Source organism: Mytilus edulis, chromosome 2 (genome assembly GCF_963676685.1).
Source record: "Mytilus edulis chromosome 2, xbMytEdul2.2, whole genome shotgun sequence".
NCBI lineage: Eukaryota > Metazoa > Mollusca > Bivalvia > Mytilida > Mytilidae > Mytilus > Mytilus edulis.
In genome coordinates, this window is record NC_092345.1 from 60,380,462 (window position 1) to 60,407,106 (window position 26,645).

Genomic DNA, 26,645 nt, shown 5'->3' on the forward strand with positions numbered 1-26,645 from the left:
AGCGTTATTGATGAAGGTTATTGTGAAAAATTGCTTCGGACGAACGAAATTTATAAAATATTTGTCTTTGATTTATATATGCGCACTGTAATATCATTTTCTACTCCGATTTGCTCGAAGCAAAATGTTGCAAACACGTAGAGTCCAATGACTTGAAGAGCAACACAAGTTCTGTCATGTATTACCAAACAGGATGCTAATCGACATCATTTAGTTTCAAGTCTTAAGGTACCGACTATTTATCTTTTGTGGATTGCATATATATTTGTTTTTAAATTTTATTGTATAATTCTAAGTTTCTTCAAAATGATACAAAAATTCTAAAGGGAAGAGAACAACAGATAAATTGCATCGCATATTTGAATATAGTTCGCACGATTACAAGCCCTGACTTCAATTCAATTTAAATTCAATGATGATTTTGTTTTTTTGATTTTTTTGATTTTTTTCCACGATAACAAATATTTTATACAATCATTTCCTGATCTGTAAATACCTAAGTAGCACAGGTCGCATACTTAGGGGCCCCTGTATTTTAACAGCCTCACTTGACCAGGGAAAATATCAAATGAGTTTATACGATAGTTTTACATACATAATTATATTTTAATAACCAATACAATTGATTTTCACACCTGATAAACATCACTGTATACAATTACTATCGTATATCTGGTTCACTGAGCAAACATGTGTTGATTTAAACTGGAAAAATTTTAAAATTTGATTGTGTTAATAAGTTATAGTTTGAACTATAGAGCAATAGAACCAAGTACATCTTCCTATATTTTTTCGATAAAAAGTTTAATGTTTCGTTTTGCATATATACTTTATATCCGAGCGTAAAAAGAAGAAGTTTTAATTCGTTTTTCATGTGCAGTTTTAGCAAAGCCTGTATAGACTGCACATTCAGTTTAATTTTATCGAATTTGCAATTATTACGTATTTTCCAAATAGCCCATTTGAAATAAAGTATTATTGCATTAACAATGGTATTATTCAAATTCTCTGTACAAATTCCTAATGAAATATCTTTTTCAACGAGAACCTCGTCGCTTATAAGGTTACAAACAAAAAATAAATTTCTAACAACCGTTTCTATCAATGGTTTAACATTGTTACATTGATGAAATAAATGTTCAGGAGTTTCAATATTATTAATTTCATCACATAAACATTTTTCATTTGACATATGCATTATTTGCAGTCTGTTTTCTGTATATTTAATCCTGTGTATACATTTCCATTGAAATTCTTTAACTTTTCTAGTAATATTAGATTTACTTAGATTTAGCCAAATTTGTTCCCAATTTATATACTCGCTATACAAATTTTCCGATTTTGTTTGACACTTAGGGGTCTCAGTTATGTTAATGTTTAATTGAAGATATTTTAATGTCAAATCCTTGATTTTAATGATTTTATTATCTGGATTTAAAAATTCAAGGTTTTCAGAAATTTTGATTTTGTTGCTTTTTAAAGCAGTTTGATCATCGTTATTTTTTTTTAAATCTGCATGAATGTTTGTGGTATGAAACTTTTAATTCGTGAATATTCCGAATACAATTACGTTTATCTATTAATTGTCTATATATTTCATTGCACGATTTAAAATCTTTGGTATTATCGTCCCATATATCACCAATAGTTTTGATCTGACTTTTTGAAAAGGAAGAATAAAATAAAGATTTGCCCTGATATAAAATATTTGAGTTTTCAAATAATCGCTGTTTCTTTACTTCCATTTCGTTAAATATACCCTAATTGATCTTTGTCAATTTTTACCACGATTGTAAAGCGCTTTTGTAATAATGTAGTAGGTTTTTTATCTCAAAACCTGAAAGGTCAGAACATTTACACAGAAAAAGTTCATCCTCAAATTTCTTTTCACATTTTTTAACCCTTGCATTCCAACTAGATAATCGCTTATGTAATATCGAATATAAAGATTTGATATATTTCCTTTCTATCCAACTATCTAAATTTACCATCCCCATGCCCCCTTTTTAACATGTAAACAACAAACCTTCCGGTCTACTTGATTCACTTTCCCGTCCCAAATAGAATTCCATATTATCTTATTCAATTCTTTTTTTGTATTTTTCGGGTATACCTCTTATTTCTAACTCATAACCACACACTGATATAATAGAATTTTTAACAATAAGGACTTTTCCAGAGTAAGTAAATTTTCGACTTTTCCAGACGTGTACATAATTTTGTACTTTTTCTAATATTGATTTCCAAATTTTGTCATTGTAAATGTTATAACCATGGTGAATATATATGTACCTAGTGTTTTTATGTTATCTGTTGTCCAGCTTATCTTTTTAAAAGTAGGTCGTCTGCGTTTATTTGCGCCAATATTTATTCCCTAAGTCTTTTCGTAATAAATTTTAGAAACCGATGCCTTTTCATATTTGTCTAATATTTCAAAAGATTTTTTTACAGAACTTTCATTTTTATTAAATAATTGCGTGTCGTCTGCAAACATATTTAATTTGGTTTCTACTCGCTCCCCAATTTCTTCCCCGGGTAATATAATGCCTTGAACGTCTTTGTCTGCCCTTATTACACAGGCCAAGGGTTTTGCCTGTAATATATATAAATAGGGGGCTATAGGACACCCCTGCCTGGCTGATGTAGAAATTGAAAAATATTTTGAGACGTAGCCATTTGTTTTAATACACGTCTTTGCTCGTTTTAATAGCATTTGAACACAAGCACGAAAATTGTCCCCAAATTTAAATTCCTTCATTACGAAGTCTAGCCATCCCCATTCCATCCTATCAAAGGCCTTTTGTTGATCTAAAAAGACAATTATATCCTCTTCATCATCAATATATTTTATGATATTCTGTATCATTCTATTCGCTTCCGTTATATGTCTGCCTTTTACAATAAATAAACTCATCATAGATACCAGACTAAATTTTGTATATACGCCAGACGCGCGTTTCTTCTACAAAAGAGTCCTCAGTGACGCTCGAATTCAAGAAAGTTTAAAAAGCCAAATAAAGTACAAAGTTGAAGAGCATTGAGATCCAAAATTCCTAAAAGTGTTGCCAAATACAGCTATGGTAATCAATGCCTGAGGTTGAAAAGCCTTATTTTTTCAAAAAATTCCAAATTTTGTTAACAGTTAATTTATAAATACAACAATATCAATGATAATTCATGTCAGCACAAAAAGTGCTGACTACTGGGCTTGTGATACCCTCGGAGAAATAAATCTCTACCAGCAGTGGCATCGACCCAGACAAACCCTTTTTGGTCGGGATGTAAAAGCTTAGGAAGGACTATTCTTTCTGCTAGTATTTTAGCTATAATTTTATATTCGCAATTCAGTAGTGTAAGAGGGCGCCAGTTTTGTATATTTTCCCATTCCCCTCCCTTAAATAATAATTTTAAAACTCCTTTATAATGCGAGTCCGACAATGTTTTTTCATTAAATATTTCTTGCAATAACGTACAATATTCTTGTATGATATTTCAAAATATTAAATAAAATTCAGATAGGATCCCGTTCTCCCATGGGGGTTTATTTGTTTTTATAATTTTTAGAACTTTCATTATTTCCTCCGCGGTAATATCACGGTCAAGTATTGTTTTGTCGTCATCGTTTAGACTTTCGATGTGACTGGTAAAATCTTTAGCACTTTCCAAATTCCATTCCTCGGAGCTAAAAAAATTTGAGTAGAATTTAACTTGTTCATTTAGTATTTCGTCTATATTGTTTTTATAATGCCCATTATCTGTTTTTATTCGACTCCATAATTTATTTTTTTTCCGTTTTGCTTTTCAAGATTGAAAAAGTAGCTCGACGATTTCCTCCCTTCTTCCGCCCATTTTACACGCGTCCTTATTTTAGACGCCTCTGATTTGTTCTCATAGTAATTTTTAATTAGTGATTCTATTTCGGATATCTCATTTTAACCTCCCTAGACGTAGAACTATTTAATTTGAGCTTTTCTAATTTCTTTTCAAGGTTGATATATAACTTTTTTGAGAATTTTTGTTAAATATTTTACTTACTTCCATTGTTAACTTTTTTATTTGTGATTTTGTTTTTATAATTTTTATAATTACACAAAACTCCATATAAAGAACGATACATAGCTGGGTCTTCAAAATGTTCAACCAAACATCTTTCTAAGGTACTGACTACTATTCTTTCGACAGTTAAAGATGGGCTTCAAAAATATTGTGAGGAGATATATTCTACCAGTGGTGTAAACCAGATGTGGATTCTCAAAAATTCGAAAGATCTACTGCTTAACCTTCAATCACAATCTTTGCAATTTTGCAGCAACATAAAAACTTTTGATTTTTCTACGCTATATACTACTATTCCCCATGCTCAGTTGAAAGATCGACTACACCATCTCATAAAACAGAGCTTTTTCTATAAAAATGGAAATCGTAGATACAAATTTCTTGTTTTGGGTTACAATAATTCATATTTTGTGAAAAATCACACTGAATCTCCCAAAAAATATACAGAAGATGATATTATCAAAATGCTGGACTTTTTGATCGACAATATATTTGTTGAGTTTGGAGGATTTATATTTCAACAGACAGTCGGTATTCCAATGGGTACTAATTGTGCACCCCTGCTGGCTGATTTGTTTTTGTACTCGTATGAAGCAGAATTCATTCAGAACCTTATAAAAGACAAAAAGAAAAAGCACCTTGCGAAATTCTTTAATTTTACTTTCCGATATATTGATGATGTTCTATCATTGAATAACCCATATTTCAGCCAATACTTACATCTCATATATCCAAGTGAACTTGAAATTAAGGATACCACTGATACTAGAAGGACTGCTTCATACCTTGATCTTTTCCTCAATATTGACGTAGATGGACGACTTCACACGAAAATCTATGATAAACGGGACGATTTCAACTTCCCAATTATCAATTTCCCATTTCTCAGCAGTAACATACCCTCTGCCCCTTCGTATGGTGTTTACATATCACAATTGATACGTTATTCTCGTGCTTGTTCACACTATACGGACTTCATATACAGGAGTGTGCTCCTTACGCAGAAACTGCTCCAACAAAGTTATGAGGAGGACAGATTAAAATTGACACTCCGTAAATTTTATGGACACCATCACGATTTGGTGGATCCATACGATGTTTCGTTGACCAAACTAGCTAAGGACATTTTTACCACATGGTAGATTGTGTTTTGTCATAATGTCGTCTAATCTTTTAATTACCAAACGTGACTTATTCCCGATTGTGACTGTTTTGCCGAATGTGAACTCGCATTACTATAAGACGTGGTACGGTACTTATCCATCCCAAATTCATGTATTTAGTTTAAATGTTTAATGTTGTATTTGTGGTTCTCATCGGGTTTTGTCGGATGTGTTGACGTCTTTTCTGTTGTATTTATGTGTTATGGTAGAGAGAGTTAGTCGTCGCCTTCATTTATCGGATTTGATTTCGTTCAAAGTAATCAGTACGATATTTTACGTTTGAGGTTGGATTCATAACAATAGTTATCAGAAGTACCAGGATTATAATTTTATACGCCATATATATATGGCCACTGACATAGTTTTATAATATAGTTAATTGCTACCTCAGTTTTATATTAATAAGAATTAAAATGTGCTTTGTTATTAAATGCAATATCAGTATTTGGTTCAAATATATAATCTTAAATTAGTCCTAATTCTATCTTATTCATTCTTATGTGACGTCATTTTTCATTTTTATGCTCTGTTTTACTAATTCAAATGACGTCATTTTTTCGTCATTTTTCAGTTTCAAATAGGACGTCACTTGGCGTAGAGGTTTAAACGTATTCGGATGTGTCTACTTTTGTGTTTCAAATGTCTGGTTATGTAAATGTATTTCAGTTGTTTCCTGTAATTAGTTAATACTTCAGCTTTATCATGTACATCTTTTGTATATTCATTTTATTAAATTTACTGTTTGCAAAAGTATAAATTACTCTAAATTATAGGGATTTTCTGGTAACTTAACAGAAAACCCTTGCCGTTTTTGGCACAACCTTTTTGATCTTTTGGTCCTCGATGCTGTTCAACTTTGTACTCGTTTCGGCTTTCAAACTTTTGTATCTGTGCGTCACACATAGGTCTTGTGTGGACAAAATACACTTCTGGCGTATTAAAATTTTGAACTTGTTGCCTTTTGTTGGCTGTTGTTCATGTGATTCTTTGTCAATTGTGTTCTCCAATTTATTTATATTGTAGTCCTGTGTTGTCATTTTGATGTTATATTTCACATGGCCATAAAAGTGCGAGGTTTGGCATGCCACAAAACCAGGTTCAACCCACCATTTTTTCCTTTAAAAATGCCCTGTACCAAGTCAGGAATATGGTCATTGTTATATTATAGTTCGTTTCTGTGTGTATTACATTATAACGTTGTGTCGTTTGTTTTCTCTTATTTTTGAGTGTAAATTCACATTGCGATTCATGTATTTGGTTTTGATGTTATATATATATGTTATATTTGTTATTCTCGTGGGATTTTGTCTATGTGTGTTACATTTTAGTGTTATGTCGTTGTTCTCCTCTTATATTTAATGCGTTTCCCTCGGTTTTAGTTTGTTATCCCGATTTTGTTTTTTGTCCATGGATTTATGAGTTTTGAACAGCGGTATACTACTGTTGCCTTTATTTGTTACATCCCACCAATCTTGAATTTTTTCGAACCTACTTTTTTAATTTTTCCAGGTTTCCCACCAATTTTAAATGCATTTTTATATTCTTCACTTTTGATTGTATTTATATTCCTTATCCATATACCCGGACCTCTTTGGATTTCATCAAGTTTTATTTTGAATGACACAAGATCATAATCGCTAAAAGGACAAAGCGCGATACCAACATTGTAAACTTTATTTGACAGATTTTTATCACAAAAGATATAGTCTATTCTAGACTTCGAATTTCCTTTCTGAAACGTATACCGTTTATCTTTTGGATATCTGTCTCTCCAAATGTCTGTTAGATCATATTGTGACAATAAATAAAGTAATTCTTTTGTACCAATGTCATCACGATTATGAGAGGGATTTCTATCAATTGTTCTGTCAAGAGTACAGTTAAAATCCCCTACCAAAATATTGTAATGGTCTACACTATCGTCTGTAAAATAACCAAAAACGTTATGAAATGATTTAAAAAGCCGTTTCCACTCGATGCCACTATTGTTGGCATATATATTTGAAATATGATAAATCACACTTTCCGTTTTGATTTTATTTTGCGGGTTACTATTATCAAACACGACTTCGCCGGGACAATTTTTTGTTTGTAAAATGGTTCCGCAATTCCAAACACTTTTATTGCCTCCATTTAACTTCCAATTTTTTGTTTTATTTTTTTTGGGGAGGGGGAATTTAAATGACCTATATATTTTGCAAAACTTTAAGGAATTTTTGACCTTATTGCTTTTCAACTTCGTAGTTTATTTGACGCTTTTAACATTTTTGGGATTCGAGTGCCACTGATGAGTCTTTTGTAGACGAAACACCCGTATGGCGGAAATACAAAATTTAAATTCTGGTATCTATGATGAGTTTATGTACACCAAATGTATCTACATACAAAACTTTAGTTTACAATTTAGGAAGAAAATAACCTTTTGGAAATTTGATAAATATTGTGATATTTGTACTTATTTCAATATAATTTCAGGTTTCTGTTTACTGATAATTATTATGGTTGCTGTATTCATGTTTCTTTGGAGAACCAGAAGATTACAATCTGGCATACGAACAATTAGAAATACCATCAGAGTAACTGAACCAGCCAGTGGAAATGTAAATATACTTTATTGGAAAGTAAAGTTAACTGGTACCAGTAATATATAAATCAAATTATTAATACCAGTTAATTGATAGCACTATTTTGTTGGCAATGAGGTGGGTGTCTGTTTCTGATAATTTGTAAATTACCTAACAATGAAACTTTGTAATCAAGTGAACAAATGCAATAGAAAACATTTAGTGTAGAATTGACGTGAGAACGTTAAAAATGAATACCAGTATTCCAGTAAAATTTCAAGAGCATAAGAAAAATATAAACGAAAGTGGAATTGTCAGGATTCGTTTTATGATCAATTTAATCGGTTCATTGATCTCGGTATCACTGCTTTAAGGTAGCACAATACAACAATTGTTTTACTTCCAATCACTAACCTTTAAAATGCTGTAACTTTCTTATGAATGCATAGAAAATAATAAAAGAGGTATATATAGATAGATAAAAGATTGATCTTTTAAATGGTTGCAATATTTTTATTATGCAATCATTATGTAATCAATTATTATGTAATTAGTGGCAACATCCGGGTCAGTTCACTTGGATGAATTTAGCTCTAACATTTCTTTAACTATACAGAAAATTTTAACGAAATCTTAATCAACACATCATGGGCTTCAAAAGGGTGTCTCAAATTGTCCTTATGATATTCCATTCACTTATAAATATCTAATTAGTGTAAACATCCTAACCACATAAAAGCGGATAATATTTGATTAAGTGTAAAATTTGTTCTATACATTCTATCTGAAATCTGAGACACCCTTTTGTAGATAATGGCCATAGGAACAACATATAATAAAATCAACCCTCTAGGGATACCTATGCAGAAGCTAATTTCATTCGAAAGTGGGAATTTGGTGCAAAATATTTTAGACACAGTTAACATTATAATTGGTTACATAATTGGTGCATAATACTATCTTTTCATTAATTTGAAAGAGTAATCTGTTAGCTATCCAAAACTACCACTTTTATAAATTTTCAAGCATTATTAGGAAAGTTACAGCATTTTAAAACTTGGGACTATAAAATCTTTGTATTGTGCTACCTTAAGTGTCTGTCTTTAAAATTTGTTAAGACTTTAAATACGAGATAAAAGCAAACAAAATAACCTATATATAAAAAAGAAGATGTGGTATGATTGCCAATGAGACAACTATCCACAAAAGACCAAAATGACACTGACATTAACAACTATAGGTCACCGTACGGCCTTCAACAATAAGCAAAACCCATACCGCATAGTCAGCTATAAAAGGCCCCAATAAGACAATGTAAAACAATTCAAACGAGAAAACTAACGGCCTTATTTATGTAAAAAAAATGAATAGACCTCTCGATTTGATTCTTCCATCGAACATCAGATAGATATAAGAAGATGCCTATTCATTTAGTACAATGTACCCGGTATTTATTGCAATTATATTTCTAAAACACTTGTCAATTTTAAAATACGTGTTCAAACAGGTTGCTCTGCACTCCCAGTCGTTATAGATTAAGGTGTAATATGGGTTTTAAGTAATAGATAAAAGCAAAAAAAGAACCAATACATATATAGATTGCTTGATTTCAATCTTCCCTCGAACATCAGATGCCTATTTATCTAGTGCCCGGTACCAATTTAGTATACTTATATTACATGTATGTTTCATTACTATACATTAATGTGATAGGCTACCAGCACATCGCGTCATTCTAGAATTAACTTTCATTTCAAAATGAAATGTAACATTCATGATAACACGAGCTTCCACAATAAAGTGCACAGGTGAAAAAGAAAAAGAAAAAGTTGATAGGAATCGTCGTTTTATGTTCCTAGCAAATGTATAGGGTTGTAAAAGCTTCGTACAAAATCTACTTGAGTCCACGTTTTAACACCCAAATATTTTTTTCTTACAAAAAGTAACATTACACTCTTGAATATTTCTGAACAAAAAAAGTCAAATTTCAAAATACATTTTCAAACTTGTGGCTCCATACTCCTAGGTGTTAGGAATTGAAGCGTGACATAGGTACTTCTTTAAGAAATGAAAAATAAATCAATTCGGTTCCAAGGATGCAATAATTGCGCAACTCAACATTTCAAAAAGAAACTTTTTTAAGGAAACGTTGTAGAGACGTCTTTAAAATATATCTGTTGGATATTGAATGTTTCCGATTGTTATAAAATACACACGACTTTTCATGATTCGTAATTGGCATTGAACTAACTTTCAATAACTGCAAGTACTCTCATATAATATGCCTTTTGCACATGGTATTTATCGTCTGTGTTTTGTTGTACTTTTACACCACTGTCAAGTTAAGCCAGCAAGTCAAATGACATCTTCTGATATCTATTATATCCGCCACATTATACATGTATCTGTCCCATTAATTAGAGTTATTTGTAAATAGACTAGACCGTTCGTTTTCTGGTTTGAAAATTGATTTACATTTTAAATTTCGGGATCTTTTCTAGCTGACTATGCGGTATGAGGTTTGTCTATTGTTGAAGTCCATACGATAACCTATAGTTATGCGGTATGAGGTTTGTCTATTGTTGAAGTCCATACGATAACCTATAGTAGTTGACTTCTTTTAGTTTTAATTGTCTCTGGTATATGATTGTCTCATTGGCAATCATACCACATCTTATTATTTTTAAATTATGAATTGTTTATGAATGTGGCTATTTATTAAGACCATTTTGCTATTCCTATTTAAACGTTTTGAAATATCGTTGAAATTCCTCTAAGTAAATAAATCTACATATAAAAGAAGTGTTCAGTTTGTAAACGTTTCATAAACGATATATTACATGAACCTGGATTTACCAAATGTGATGTGCATATTTTTGATTTTCAATAATATATCTTTTAATAATAAAATACTTATCAAAGTCTGAAATAATGAACAGAACTAAAACCAACTTAAAGTATTTCTTAGAGACAACTCCTTGCTGTCGATTTCATCTTCGTTTTTATTAGTATATTGACTGGTTGTGGTTATCTATTATAGAGATTGAATTAATGTGCGTTCGTCCACTTTTATATACATTTATTTTATAAGTCGTTTAGGGTATTTTATTGGTTTTTACTTAATTATTATAAAAGAACAAATAAGAAAAATAATATATTTTACATATCCATTGCAGTAAATTTATACAAAATGTATAAATACAATAAGATAAGATCTTTCCCTATTCCTTGATTATTTTTTTTTGGCGTTTTTGAATTTTATATCAATATCATTTACATTTTCCCCATTCCATAGACAGTTAAATACGCTTTTAATTACACTCATAGATATTAGATAATACATATGATCAAATGACAAGGTCAAAAGATGCTTAATATTGTTTGTAATGTCCATTCAGCTTGCTATTTGACAGAGTTTAAATGAAATAATGCATTTTTTTATAAAAGAAAATTCTAAAGTTTACATACCGAAGAATGAATATGAGGATGATTTAACTTTTTTGAATTCGAGCGTCACTGATGAGTCTTTTATAGACGAAACGCGCATCTGGCGTAAATACAACATTTAATCCTGGTTACTATGATGAGTTTATTTATCAATTGTAGTGAAGATCTCTGAACTTTCTAAAAATTCAAATATAAAAAATCATCATTGAAAACAAGAAATACATTATGAAGGATAATATTTTCAAAAAATATATATTATGGAGAGTGTAATTAGAACATTATACATGTAAACCAAACTTTTATTTCTGTTTCAAATTTTATATTAGAACCGAGCCCAGATGTCGAATAACGATGATGATATATATTTTTACGGTGCAATGGAAACACAAGGACGAGATACATGGACGATCTCAAGACAAGATTTATCTTTAGAAACAGAACTTGCACGTGGACGATTCGCCATAATTTATTTGGCTCAATACTTTAACCACCAGGATGTCAGAAAAGTTGTTGCAAAAACTTTAAAAGGTATCGTTGAAGAAGATAACTTATTTTGTAAATTATATAAAATCTTCCACTTTGGCAAATACATAACCATTCAAGAAGTTAGAAATTACAACATTCAAATGGCACCATAGACGATTTATTTAGAAGAATTTAGGAGGCAATGTATACAGTCTTTGTCAAAAGATTAATGACAAATATCAACATACGTATGTAATATCTAAATAAATTAAACAGTAACTATAAAAGATCCACCATCGACAATCATCTTTCAAATAATAAAAACGTATAATGTTAATCGTTAAGTGTTAGTTTATTTAAATTTTTTTATTTTTTTTTTTTTTTTTTTTAAGTTTCCAATTCTATAGATTTCCCAATAGTATACTTCGGCCAAAATGATGGTTTCGTTTGAATGTATTACTAAGATAACAGTGGAAGTTAACAAAATATTGTTTTGCTTGATGAAAAAAAAGGTATGAATGCCAATGAGACAACTCTCAATCCAAGTCGCAATTTGTAAAAGAAAACCATCATATGTCAAAGTACGGCCTTCAACCAAAAGCCTTGGCTCACGTAAAAAATAAGCTTTAAATGGCGCCAAAAATGATTTATATATAAAACATATATGTGAATATTTGCACCACAATAGATAATTCTGTCATGTTTGATGATTGCATTGAGTGATATTGTTTTGTTTTGAAACATTGGACTTAGTTGCACATTTATTTCTCTTCTTGAAGATGATCAGAATGAAGATAATGTTATTAAGATGAAAGGGAAGATCAACTTTTATGGGACAAAAATTGGACATCACAAAAATATCTTGGATTTTATTGGATCTGTTAACGATGATATTCGTGAGTATAGACGTGATAATGGAATGATATAAACAGGTATGCTATCAATTGAGGTACATACGTCATTCGATTCCGAATAACTTTTCTGAAGGTGCACTCCATGCATTCTTAATATGCACATAACATTAAGGAACATCAAAATCAAACATTATGTTTATGTTTGATTAATTAATGTGATTTGATTAACTCTTCTTTCTTTTAATGTTATTGACGAGGAAATACTGATTGGCTTACGCATACATAAGTTTGTAGAAAAAGAACTATCGCTTGTGATAGTGTTATATGTATTGTACTACGAAGCCGATCAGCGCACCACAAATAATTTGAGAGAAGCACATACACATGAGAAACTTGACACAATTTCTGTTTTGTAGGTGGTCCTATCATGATTTTAGAATATTGTCCTAAAGGAGTTCTGAAGGAGTTTCTAGAGTCCGTCAGATCAAACGTCACTGTGGATTTAGAGGAAAGATTGTTTCGAATGACACTTGCTATTTGTGAAGGAATGGATTATTTATCCTCTCAGCAGGTGAGAATATCTCGCAGATCTTAAAGAAAACAGATTTTTTTTTCAATTTACTGCTGAACCATAATAGTTATCAAAAGTACCAGGATTATAATTCAGTACGCCAGACGCGGGTTTCGTCTACATAAGACTCATCAGTGACACTCAAATCGAAATATTGATAAAGCCAAACATGTACAAAGTTGAAGAGCATTGAGGATCCAAAATTCCAAAAAGTTGTGCCAAATACGGCTAAGGTAATCTATGCCTGGAATAAGAAAATCCTTAGTTTTTCGAAAAATTCAAAGTTTTGTAAACCTACTCCTTTATAAAAATGACCACATTATTGATATTCATGTCAACACCGAAATGTTGACTACTGGGCTGGTGATACCCTCGGGGACGAAACGTCCACCAGCAGTGGCATCGACCCAGTGGTTTAAATAGTTATCAAAAGTACCAGGATTATAATTTAGTACGCCAGACGCGCGTTTCGTCTACATAAGACTCATCAGTGACGCTCAAATCGAAATATATAAAATAGTTATTCCATTCAATTGGGTTAATTAAACTACGGAGTATAAGTCAATATAATACTTAGATGGTATAACCATGATAACAGATATGAAAATTATTTAAACAGGACAAGTTTTAAAGTATTAATCGCTCTTCACTTGCAGTCATATATAAAGTATTGTCTGCTTGTCTTTGTAAACAATTACTCAGGGATGAGTACAACATAACTACAATTCAAAAGAGCTAGATTTTGCATATGTATACAATTAATTTTACTAAAAAGTCATGTTTTTTTATTATTTATATATCTGTCACGTATGGTATCTTGTTCCGTTAATTTAGATAATGGAAATAAAAAGTAAAACCACTCCGAGGAAAAATCAAAACGGAAAGTCACAAATCAAATGGCAAAATCAAAAGTTCAAACACATCAAACGATTTGATAACAGCTGTCATATTCCTGACTTGGCATGGTATTTGTTTATGCAGACAATGGTGGATTAAACCTGGTTTTAAAGCTAGCTAAACCTTATTGAGTCAATGAGTCTATTTTGTTTGTAGTTATGCCTTTTGATTGATGTTATGTTTCGTTCAGCATTTCGAATGCAAGGTGAAGGATTTAAATTGTGCTATGAACAAAAGAGGATCTCGTATGAATGCCAATAACCCTCTTCATCCGAGATCAAACTACTACTACTACAAGTTGTTTCCAATTACCTTATCTGCGTTTCGTATTGCTTGTCACTTTAAAAAATTGTTAAACTATTCATAATAATTTCTTTACAATTTTGATATGAATAAAATATAATGATATATAACGTCAAATACGCAATATTATCGCTATTTTGTGCATTTTTCCTTTGATCTTTTTTTGTGATAATTTTTTTATATCATGCTACTTGCTTGAGATTGAAAATTATCGCTAGAAACTAAGGAGGCACGTGGCGTTGCTAATGAAATTGACATGAATTTGACAACGTCGTCATAGTTAAAATAGCGATAAACAGATTATCATTGGTCATCTCAAGTCGATTACTTTTCTCGCTTTCGCCGTCCCGGCTCAAGCGAGAAAATCAATCTCGTTGAGATGATCAACGATAATCTATAATCATTGATTTTGCTTTTGACGAAATCTTTCTTTGAAATGGTTTCTCGAAAGGTAGCACATGATGGTCATCAAAATGTAAACTGTATTTTTCCTTGTGTAAAGTTAAGGGCATATTTCGATTGTTTTTGTCACATAAAATTTAGAAATGTGTTTTAAACCATCTGAGCTTTACTCATTGTTGAAGGCCAGTCTTGAATCCTTGTCATTTTGACTATTTTTGATAATTGTGTAAATGATAATCATACATTGTACTGCATATATTTGTTACACAATTTTTTCGAATATTAAGGCACAAGTTTGATACTCTTAAAACAAATTGATGATTTGACATATCATTAATGAATAAAAGTTTTATTCAGCGCCCCATATTGCTATGTTGAGCAATTATAAGGCAAATTTTACACGTTTTGTAAAATTTTGCATTGAAATTATTCATTCAGCGGAATAAATTAATCTATATCGTAAAAACAAAATATATATGTAGTTGCTACCAACACTATAGCTCAAAACTACAATATGGAACTCCGAAATACGCCTGAATGTTATGTTACAAACGTGTATCATTCTATAATTCTTTTAACTTTAGTAAAGATTCTAGGAATTTCAGAAAATGGCCTTAGTGTGGAATAAATAGAATTATGTCGTACCTCTTTTTTTAACAATTTTACAATCGTTTTACGTGGTTCCTTTTTATTACTTATAAAAAAACGAATTGATTATTGTTGTAGGTGGTACATAGGCGGTTAGCAGCACGAAATGTGTTACTCAACGATCAGTATATTCCAAAAATCACAGGATTCGGCCCGGATCCGGAAGCAATTAAAACCGAAACCGGAGACACCAGAAAATCTGTAAATATAATTTTAATGCTTGGAGATTAAATCTATTTTAGTATCAGATCTTTTCAGATGTCGTAGTTGCAAATATGATTATCTAACATTTTAACCGTTCACACAAAGCATACAAAAATCTGTTCTATATTGGGGGTCTTTTTTGGGGAGGGGATTGAGGAAGGGGGATATTTAGTAAACCAGAGAGATATATTTACATTATATGTACCTGTACCTGAGTAAATATTCATGCTAATTTTGAATGAATTATAAGAGACTGTCGTTAAAATGTATTTGTACCTCAATGAGACAACACAAAAGAAAGAAACACTAAATACCAACTAGATGTCAGTTAACATACAGGTTTCACGGGGTTTCGGATGACTATATAACAACTAGTTTTTCAAATGAATGAATTTGAGACTCACTGGAGACAAAAAGACAAACAATAAAGATGAACATAAAAAAGTTGTCAGAGAAACAAAAAAGTTTCTATTGCTATTACATATGTCATTGGTGATGGTTTATTTCCTACTATACTATATACTTTACAAACATTTTTTGTAGGAGAGAATTCCAATCAAATGGATGGCTCCAGAATGTATGAAAACAACTAAATATGCAAATGAGTTGAGTGACGTGTGGTCATATGGAATCGTTATGTGGGAAATATTTTCGCTTGGTAAAACCCTATAGATTCATCTTTTAAAGATTCAGAATTTAGTTTAGAAATAATAACAAAATGATTACACTGAAAGACAAAAATAATGTTGCAGGCTGTCCTCGGTAAAATGTATGCTGTAAAAAAACAGTTTTGCAAACAAACACAAAAAATATTTATAGAAAACGCATATATATGAGATATTTTAAGTAGATACTTCGAACTTACAATTCAATTTAAAAGACGTATTTTTCGGTATTCAAGAGCTTGCAGCTCCTACTCAGACTTTGTAAATCGTCACCAGTGTCTGAGCAAAAAGTTGATAAACCAGGAATATGTCAAAGAACGTCTCGTCATTTTTCTATAAATATTCATCGGATGGTACCAAGAACTTGTTGATAAATATTCTGTTTCAACTTCTCAAATAATACACAATGGTCTTGAAGTATGAGAGATTATTGGTACTGACGTTGTTTATAATCTAAATAATATTGTGTTATAAAGTGTTCTTTAATCTGTCTTTGTGGTTATTACTTTTACTGTTTAGTCTGTCTTTATTGATATATATTTGATATGGCTCGGTACTTGTACATCCCGTCATTGTGTTATTGTTCTATGATAATTCTCGTATTCTTGACTTTTATTTTCACTAATGTGGTTTGTCTGTATACCTTATGATGTTTCTTTTATACATATGACGTGGCCCTGTACTTTTACATCCCGTTATTGTGAACTTATACAACATTTTTTTATTCTTGTCTTTCATGATTGCTTATGTACTTTGTCAAAATGCCTTTTTTGTTTCTATGGTACATACATGACGTGACTCTGTACTTATACATCCCGTCATTGTGTTATTATACTAAAGTAAATTTGTGTACTTTAGTATTCTTGTCTTTAATTTTTGTTAATTGATTAGTCTAGTATATGTCATTTTGTGTTTCTTTGTTACATATTTGTTTGTTTTTATTGTGGTTAAGATTATGATATAATGTTGGCTGCTATGCCCCTACTTGTGACATTTTTGCTTATTGTGTCTGTTTGTTTTTTTCACACAATATAATGAAATTTGATGCGACTGTCATACAAGAGATGTTTAACTAACTTTAAAACCTTTTTTTACATAAGAACAGGATTGTACCAAGCCAGGAATATGACAGTTCTTATCTATTCGTGCGCTGTGTTTGAGCGTTTGATTTTGCCATTTAATTATAGACTTTCCTTTTTGAATTTTCCTCGGAGTATTTTTATGATTTTACTTTTTTCTAGCCTGTAGTTTGGATTGACTTAAAACCTTTTTCATATGTGTGCAGATCTGAAATTAGAACGAAGAAAGATGTAAACATGTCTCCGGAACATTTGAAAATATTTCTATATATACCTCAGATTTGTTCATACAAAAGTACCTGCTGTTAACACCCAATACATGATAATAATTTCATACGAAAAACCCATGAAATTGCAAAATTATTAAAAGTTCGTCAAAAATACTTTTGCAATTTAAAAAAATAAATAAGATTTCATTACGCAAGTCTTGATTTTACCATGAAGATGAATTGAACAACTCCTCACCTGAAATTAAAAAGTTATAAGATCATAATAAATTGTCATCATATCCAACATTGTATTGTGGTTTTTTTTTTAAACTAAACTCATTTCTATTCTTTTTCATATTTTGTATGTACAGTGTAAAAACGATGTTTTACTTTCTATAGGTGAAACACCATATCCAGGTATAAAAAACACAGACGTATTAAGTGTGGTTAAGCGTGGCACTAAAATGAAGAAACCAGAGCTATGTGATGACGTGTATGTATTATAATATATTTTATTTTCAATTTGTAAAAAAGTTATACATACTTTTACTCTAATTTGGCAAATTATATAAAGAGTTCACATCATAAAATATGATAACTAAGTGTGAATGTGATGTGACCACAACTGGATGTTAGAATACCTTGACCAAAATATTCAATCTAAAACAAACACTTATTGCTCATTAATGCATTAAGAGACAAACATAAGGACGTTCTAGCGGTAGGATAAATGTACCGACGCGAAGATAAGAAAGAAATAGTTCTCCTTTACTCCGCAGGCTGGCATAAACAAACTGAGTAACACCAATTTCCCCTGTATTTGTTTCACTTTTGTAGACAAAACGCGCGTCTGGTGCATATACAAAATTTCAGTCCTTGTATCTATGACGAGTTTATTCACAGGCACAAAATCTATAAGTTGTCAAATCATAATGGACATTTAATTTTTAGAAGTCTACATCATGATACCATACCCCAAAAAAACATCTTTTTCAGCACTATATGTTGTTGTTAAAAGCATTTTGATGGAAAATTACACACGTGTTGTAAAATTTTGTATTGTAGACCATCTATTACCAAAATAAAAAGTAGAATCACAAAACTCCGAGGAAAATTCAAAAAAGAAAGTCCCTCATCAAATGGCAAAATCAAAAGCTCAAAACACATCAAACGAATGGATTACAACTGTCATTTTCCTGACTTTTTACAGGCATTTACTTATATATAGAAAGTGGTGGATTGAACCTTGTGGATTGAATTTGTAGCACAAAGAAAATACATGCTTTACGGTTTTTGGCTAACGATGTCCTTAGAAATATTAGGGTTAAATACTCAAAAGGAGGCGGTGTTATAAGAACCATTATTTGGGCCCTGAAATGTCAAAATTAGATAATTTATTAAAGTCTTGTAAAAGTATGTTTATCTAATTGTGAATGAGCAGTTTAATATATAACCTACAGATCATTGGATGTAGAATGAACACATGTGATATCACATTATAAATTCATTTACAATATATATATACATATAGTAGGCAATATCTTAGCTGAACAGATATTTTACACCGATTGACAACCTAGTTAAATACATATTTTGCAAAATATTTCATAAGGTAAAGCTGTTATACGCAAAATACAAGAGTTTTTAGGGGCTCTAGTGACAAACGTAAGAAAAAATTGTACGACTTATGAACATATTATTATATAATTTTAAAATACTTAGGATTTTTTAATGAAAGGGCTTACAAATTGCTTCATCATACCTTCTCGTTCATAAAACAGATGATTAGAGCTATCTTTGTATGTATAAAACTTGATGAAATGAACTAAGCAATTACAGGGTTACAACCTTAATTAAAGTAAACATTACATGTATTGTGCACACTGGTAAGAACTAGTTTCAAGAGAAATCACCGATCGTGCAAGCTTAGGGCTGTATAGCCAGTCAAGGTCGTTAAAAACTTCCATTTGAAGAGAAATCGGCCTTACGCCTTTGGATATCTTAGAGAAAAGCTTGATTTGATACTGATCTAATTAGTCTTTGTGATTGTATACTTTTGGTACCAGAACTACGGAGTAGATGACAACTTGACTATTAACCTTCATTATAAAATATTTTTCTATAGATTTTACAAAATCATGCTGAAGTGTTGGCACTATGATCCACGTAAACGTTCAGGATTTGAACAAATCAAGGAGGAATTGACCAAACTTTTCACAGAAGAAACTGGTGACGACGATTATTACATGTACTACAAATCAAACGAGAAGTGATCATTTTCGGCCAATAGATAATTGTATATCAAGTGCTTGATATCAAACAACAGATTCCATGATTAGACAATTAAACCAGCAACGGTTTTTTTTATATTTTCAAATTCAGCTTTTGTTTCAGCTTTGTAAAGAATTTGCACTTTTACTTTTATGATGTATTTGGAAACTAATTCTGTCATTTCATAAAACGTTCATATTATTTTAAAAAAAAATCATAATTTTAATCTCGTACATGTAAATTCTGGAAATTGTTGTTCGGTTTTACCCGGCAATGGACGACAATTTCAGCGATAAAAAAAAGACGATTGAGCGCCTAAGTATTAGACATTTGAGTCAAAATAAAAATAAAAGTAAGACATTTGAGCAAGACAATTTTTGATCCGTTCGCCAAATACAATCTGTTATTCCTGCTCACCACGGGGAGAAGCAAGTAGGAATTCAAGCAGAATTTAACTAATAAAATGAAGAGTTTATATCGCTCGAAGTTTAAAACATCTTTATTTATTTTTTTAAAAAGCCCAAAGCACTGGCATAAAGATGATAAAGCCGGTGCTTAATGATGTTAACACTCAAATGACCCTATGTGCATTTGTTTTCCCGATCAAATGTCCTACGCCCTGTTTTTAACTCTGTAGTAAGGTCTTTGAATATCGGTTTTTAGTAGTACTAAAATTAATTTTGTTTTGTTATTTATCTTAAAAATGACAATTTTTTTCACATAAAATGATTAAATCAAATTTATGTTCTTTACTCATTGAAATAATGCAAGGAACAATCTCAGAACAAATAAATTAATTCTAGAGTTATTTATCGGTGTACACATGGTTCTTCCAACTCATACCACATGTACCAACATTTTGAAATTTTAAAAATATAGAATAATTATAACATGAAAAAATAAGGCATACTATTAGGTTAAATAATATAGAAACAGATTTTGAAATTGAAATACAGAAAATGTTATTTTAAAAAACATAAAATAATTCGATGGCTTATCAAATTACAACCAGTTCAAATTAAATGTAATAATCTTTGCTACACGAAAAAAGTAATTGTAAGTAAATCTTGATTCTAACTTTTGAATAAGAACACCGTGTATCATCGTACAGCGGATATAGGTACTAACCAAGCGTGCGTGAGCAATTTTGATCTTACACGGTAACGAAAAATCTTTGTTTTGTTCACACAATATCAATGTGTACTTCAATCTAAACATAATTGCTGTTTTAAGAAATGATTTGGGAAATGTACATTGAATATTGATAAAGTAAAACAAAGATCTTCGTTACCTTGTAAGGTCAAAATCGATCATGCCCGCTTGGTTAGTACCTAAATCCGGTGTACTGATGATACACGGTGAAGAATGAACATGACAATGCATTATGTTATATTCAAACAATGGAAAATGAAATTTTAATTTTAGCAATAAAATTTACTTTTGTGTGAAAATTAGTGTTAAATTTTGGTGAAAAATAAATTTTTAACAAATATTTATTAATTTGAGAAACATCCTGTCTTTGTGTCAAAAATCATCTTTCAGACACGTTTTCAATCGAAACATATTCTGAATTGTTTCCTAATAAAATTGAGAATGGAAATGGGGAATGTGTCAAAGAGAGAACTACCCGCCCAAATAAAAAACAACAGCAGAGGGTCACCAACAGGTCTTCAATGTAGCGAGAAATTCCCGCACCCGGAGGCGTCCTTCAGCTGGCCCCTAAACAAATATATACTAGTCCTATACTAGTCCTAAGCTTGTAACAAAATTTCTAAAAGCAAACAAAACAACCTCCTAAGCGTATTGATTAGGTTGTATCGGTATAAGTTATTTTTTCTGTGCCTCGCACAAATGCACAAGGGACCCTTCCTGAGTTCTTCATGTCGGTTATTTTGTTTTGCATATTTGGTACAAAAAGATAATTGGTTAACTGTGTCTTTGATAAGTACTGTTTCAAATGAAATCAATAAACAAAAAGGATGTTTTGCTTCGTTTGTTTTTTAAAGATATTTTGTAAGTTTTATATGTTTTTGTGTATTTATTTATGTTTTGCTTTTTTAAGGTTTTATTACGTGTATATTAAGAATAACAACACTAAGCATATTTTAAGTTTCTTGATTTTTATTTTTATCTATTATTTTAAGGTCATCTGAACCGAATGAACAAATGAGCTTTTCTCATTACTTGGCGTCTGTTGTCTGCTGTCGTCCGATATATAGTTTTACAATCATCTTCTCCACGGCACCAAAGTTGGACAGACTTATCCTTGATATATCTAGTTCTCAAATTGTGTCCGATGATCCTGCTTGCCAATATACATGGCCAACATAGCTAATATGTTATAGTTTTTTTTTTATCTTGCAAATGCTGAAAATAATGAAAAACTTACCAGGAATTATCAAAATGTTAAGAGTCAATGTCAGAGAGCACCAGGCAGGACTGTTCAACTAAAAAAAATGGCAAATTTTCAATGAAATGTATGGGGGAAAAGCCAGTTTCTACCAGTTTTCAATTATCCATCACCGCAAGAAAACAACACTTATGACTAAACTACATATATGGAAATATAGTACTATGTTGGTGTAAAAGTAATAAAATTAAAATTTTGGTATTTTTATTTTTATTTTTCTAGAGCAAAAATAGAGAAAATTGTAAAAAAAAATATAGCAAAATTATGCTTTGCAAGCCAAAATGGTAAATGCATGGAGATAGATAGAAAAGTTCAAAAAGCAAAAATAATCAGCTAGACAGGATAAGTATACATGGCCCATATCGTCAGTCAACTCCTTATAAGAGTTATTGCCCTTAATTTTGATTTTTAACTTGTTTTTCATATTTGTTTGAAAATTATAGACAAATATTAACTTTAAATAGCAAATATGATCTACAGGACAACATTTTTAAATACGTTAAAATAATTTTAAATTCACTCTTTATGAAGTTAACATAACTTTCGTGCTGAATATTATCAAAACAAAAAGTGGTCATTGTTGAAGATGCATGTGAGCGCCACAAGCTCTAGTTCATTTTTTTAATTACTGCAACACAATTTTGCAAGTATTAAGTTGTCAATTCATTTGTTTATTTTTTTATGTATATAGTAATTTGTCGCAGTTTTTGACAGTGTTTTATCGCTAATAGATAGTTACTTGTTATAATAATATATATATATAAATTTTACTTTGTTTGCATATGCTACTATGGTTGTTAATTTCTATGTCATTTGGTCTCTTGTGCATGGAAAGTTGTCTCATTGGAAATCATACCACATCTTCATTTCTATATTCTGTAGTTAGGTAGAGCCGCTAAATGGACACTCTAGCTTCTAATGCTATTTTATATATTGACAACGTTCAATCGTAGGTGTTTAATCAGAAAAAAATACTAAATACAAATCGTACTAATTTGCTTTTTAATTTATTTAATTATCATTGTTAAAGAGCAATTCTTTCAAATACTTTGTATTTTTCATTTATATTTTTTGCTTAAGCAGAATAATTTATAATTTTTCGGGGTTAATTTTGTTTAGAAATGGTATTTTGTTTTCCCCAATTGCAAAACTAAAGAAAGATTAGAAAAAGTACTTTGATTTTCCAAACTGTGATGAGAAAAGTTTGATTTTAGATAGTTGTGTTTTAATTTTTATTAACATCATATGATAATATCCATTGAGTTTAAAATATGAAGCCTAGATCCCCTACAGTGAAATCACTCGGAGCTAGCACACGAACGTGTCCTGGGTTCATTTCCAGTTTAGGCAGTACAGCTTTATTTTAAGGCCTATGACAAAAGAAAATTTTGTTTAGCCAATTTAGTTTGGAGGTTTACCGATTTCATTGACAAATAATTCACTTCAAGTGTTTTTCTTTCTTCTCCAAAGAAAGTGACGATATCTCGATTATAATAAAGGATAATTGAATAGATCATTTCACAAGCTTATAGAACTTCGTATAGGTTAGACCAAGGAGGTTATATTAATATTAACCTCCTTGGTTAGACAAAACTTTTATCAACATTAAACCCTATAGGCGAAGATGATATATAGCAAAAGCATCAAAATACAACATTTTCTTTATACAAAAATATGACTTTAATACACCTCTGCAATTTCTATAGTATTATTATGCAATTTATGTACAATGTTCAATTTATGCCATTTTATAATAAACTTTCCGCTTTTCTTATTGTTTTTATTTTATCAAAAACATTTGCCTCAGTCTAGTCAATACTCGATTTTACTGTTACAAGTGTACGTTCCATTGCTCACAATATTCGTTTAAATTGTTGAAACAATTTTGCAATGAATTTTGGGATGCTGATATTAATTATATTAATTAAACCACGTATCAAACAATGTGTTAAACTATGGTAGGCCTATCTCCGTAACTATTAATTGATTTTCACAAGCAAACTTTCAAATGAATTTGACATACAGTGGTTCAAGAGGTATGAGTGTAAGCGACTACCAGTCCCGTTAGCTTAGCCAATTGCAAAAAAAAACCTTGGAAACGCTTTTAAATTCATTTCAAGTAATTTCACAACATACAATGATTTTGATTTGCATCGAAAATAAACACATTTATTCTAACATGTCTAAAACCAGTTATTGGCATGATACGGGTTATGTTCTTCTCATATTTTTTATGATACTAAACCCCTAACGAGGGGGACTTTCATGATGAAGACATAATTTTCTATCAGTTTAATTGAGGTCTGGAGCTGGCATCTCAATAACTGCTAGTAGCCTTCTATTAATTTATGTTTCATTGTCGTTTTGTTGGAAAGTTTGTTATAGCTTGCTATAGCTACTTTCCATAGGCGTCGGCCTCAACCTCCGGTGAGACAGATTATCGCAATGTTCTGCTTCAAGATAATGCAGTCCTAGTGTTCGAATTCTGATTCTTGGATATTTTGTGTTACTATTTTGAAAAGATTACAGCTTGAATAAAAAAGGAATGAATTTTCACCGACAATTCAGATGAATTAAACTTCATTTTGAAATAAGTATCACAAACACTACTTTGCGGATCGGCCATTGGCTGAAGAGAAAATCAAAAGAAATCTACGCGAGATAGCGTTTCATTCATGAATATTTCATGAATGAACATTTTCCCGCACTATTTTTTTACTATGTACGATATTTACAACCGTTTATTACTCACGGTGGGTATGGTTGTCCTGCGAGAGAACGTACTGTGCTGGTGATTTGGTCCTGACGGGTGCTGGTGGGTCCTGATTCTGTGCTGGTGGGTTTGTTTACATTGTATCAGAACGGCAATAAAACGACTGTTTTGTTGCTTAATTTTTCTCTGATGCGTCATAAGTACCATGCAAAGTATATTTCAACAATATAAAATTGCAAAAGTCGTGCAAGTTCGTTAAACGGAATTGTCCTGACGATGTGCTGGTGATAAGAAAAACGGTCCTGGTTCTGTGCTCCTATGTCCTGGTTCTGTGCCTTTATATTTTAGTTAAAAGTGGCAAATATTCAAGATCATTGATGCTGTACTGTTATTGACTACTAGTAATTAACTGTTGTCTGCTTTCTTGAAATTGACATTGTTATGAATCTGTTTACTGTTATTATGAGAGAAAAAAAAACCTATTTTTTTATTCTTTTTAAAATTAACTGTGATTTTATTTATTGGCCTGTTAATGGAACCCTTCTTGCCCCCTTTTAAGATAAGAAAATATGTTTACGATTTTCGTGATTACGATCATTTTGCAAGATCGCCAAAATACGTTGTAATTTATACAATACTTATATAAAGTAGATGATGTTGTATGTTTGTTGTCAAAGGACAAATTTCCATAAGAAACCAAAGAAAGTATGTGTTAACAACCATAAGTCATTGTACGACCTTCAACAATAACCCATAAAATAAAAATGTAAAAGGTTTTGTATAAAAATGGAGAGCAAAAATATAGAAGAAAGGACTTTCTGAGCGTTTGAATCATATGTCTTTAGCAGCTTAAAACACATTTGTTTGTGAAAAATTGAGTGCTGACTATAAGAATGACAATAGTATTGCGGGTTTGTTTGTTTGGTTTTTTTGGGGGGATGGGGGATAAGTTAGAGCGAGGTTACAGTGAAAGTGTTAAGCTTGGAATAGTTTCCCGTAAGATTTAAAAGTTGTATTTTAAAAGAAAAATGTATCTTACAGCTATTAAGAATCACTTGCTGTATCTGTAAGATTTTTTCAACATATTTTTTTTTGTCTGAACGGTTATCAGGTATTTTTTTTTCGAAAGTTCGATAGAACACTAAAAAAATCACTATTTTATGAAAAGGCAGACTAGAATATGTCAGAGAATATGTCAGAGAATGAAGACGAGATAACCTAGAGAACATTAACAAAACTAAGATTTCTTAGCTTTTTCATTTCAAAATTCCAAAATAAATAAATATTTTTGATAAAGAATTACAGGGGAGGAAATGAACAATGTGTCCTACTTTTCTATATTTAAATATTTTTATGAATAAAAATCAAATGTGCCTTAATTATGATTGAAAATGAGTAAATGGAAAAACAACCAAACTGAAATACACTTTTATTTTAATATTGGTAATATCACTAAGCTTTTAAGTTTTGTGTGTCAAACACACCATCTCTGTAGTAATGACTCCTTATTAAGATATTTCACATCTCCATTTTTTTTCTGCATTTTTTTATATTGTGAATTCTTAGTATTATTATATTAAAATGTAGACTTAATTTATATTTAAAATAACTGAATCTAAAGCCAGATAAATCAAACATTTTTGTTTCTATCTATCCGTTTTCAGGACTTTAACAATCAACGTACCCACGCCTGCAAAGTAAAATGCGTACTCGGCTGTCTGTAA

At 30.9% G+C, this 26,645-nt stretch overlaps 1 protein-coding gene across 2 annotated transcripts in view; it reads left to right on the forward strand.

The window, feature by feature from the left end:
* Positions 1-20,322, forward strand: part of LOC139512567 (uncharacterized) — a 136,027-nt gene extending 115,705 nt beyond the window's left edge. For both annotated transcript variants that reach the window (XM_071300287.1, XM_071300286.1), the window contains exons 11-18: positions 7,695-7,819; positions 11,557-11,758; positions 12,475-12,591; positions 12,966-13,120; positions 15,449-15,571; positions 16,118-16,232; positions 17,927-18,020; positions 19,653-20,322. In XM_071300287.1, coding sequence (XP_071156388.1) covers positions 7,695-7,819; positions 11,557-11,758; positions 12,475-12,591; positions 12,966-13,120; positions 15,449-15,571; positions 16,118-16,232; positions 17,927-18,020; positions 19,653-19,800 — 1,079 coding nt within the window. In that variant the 3' untranslated portion in view covers positions 19,801-20,322. The remainder of the gene's footprint in view (positions 1-7,694; positions 7,820-11,556; positions 11,759-12,474; positions 12,592-12,965; positions 13,121-15,448; positions 15,572-16,117; positions 16,233-17,926; positions 18,021-19,652) is intronic.
* The last annotated feature ends 6,323 nt before the right edge of the window (positions 20,323-26,645 follow it).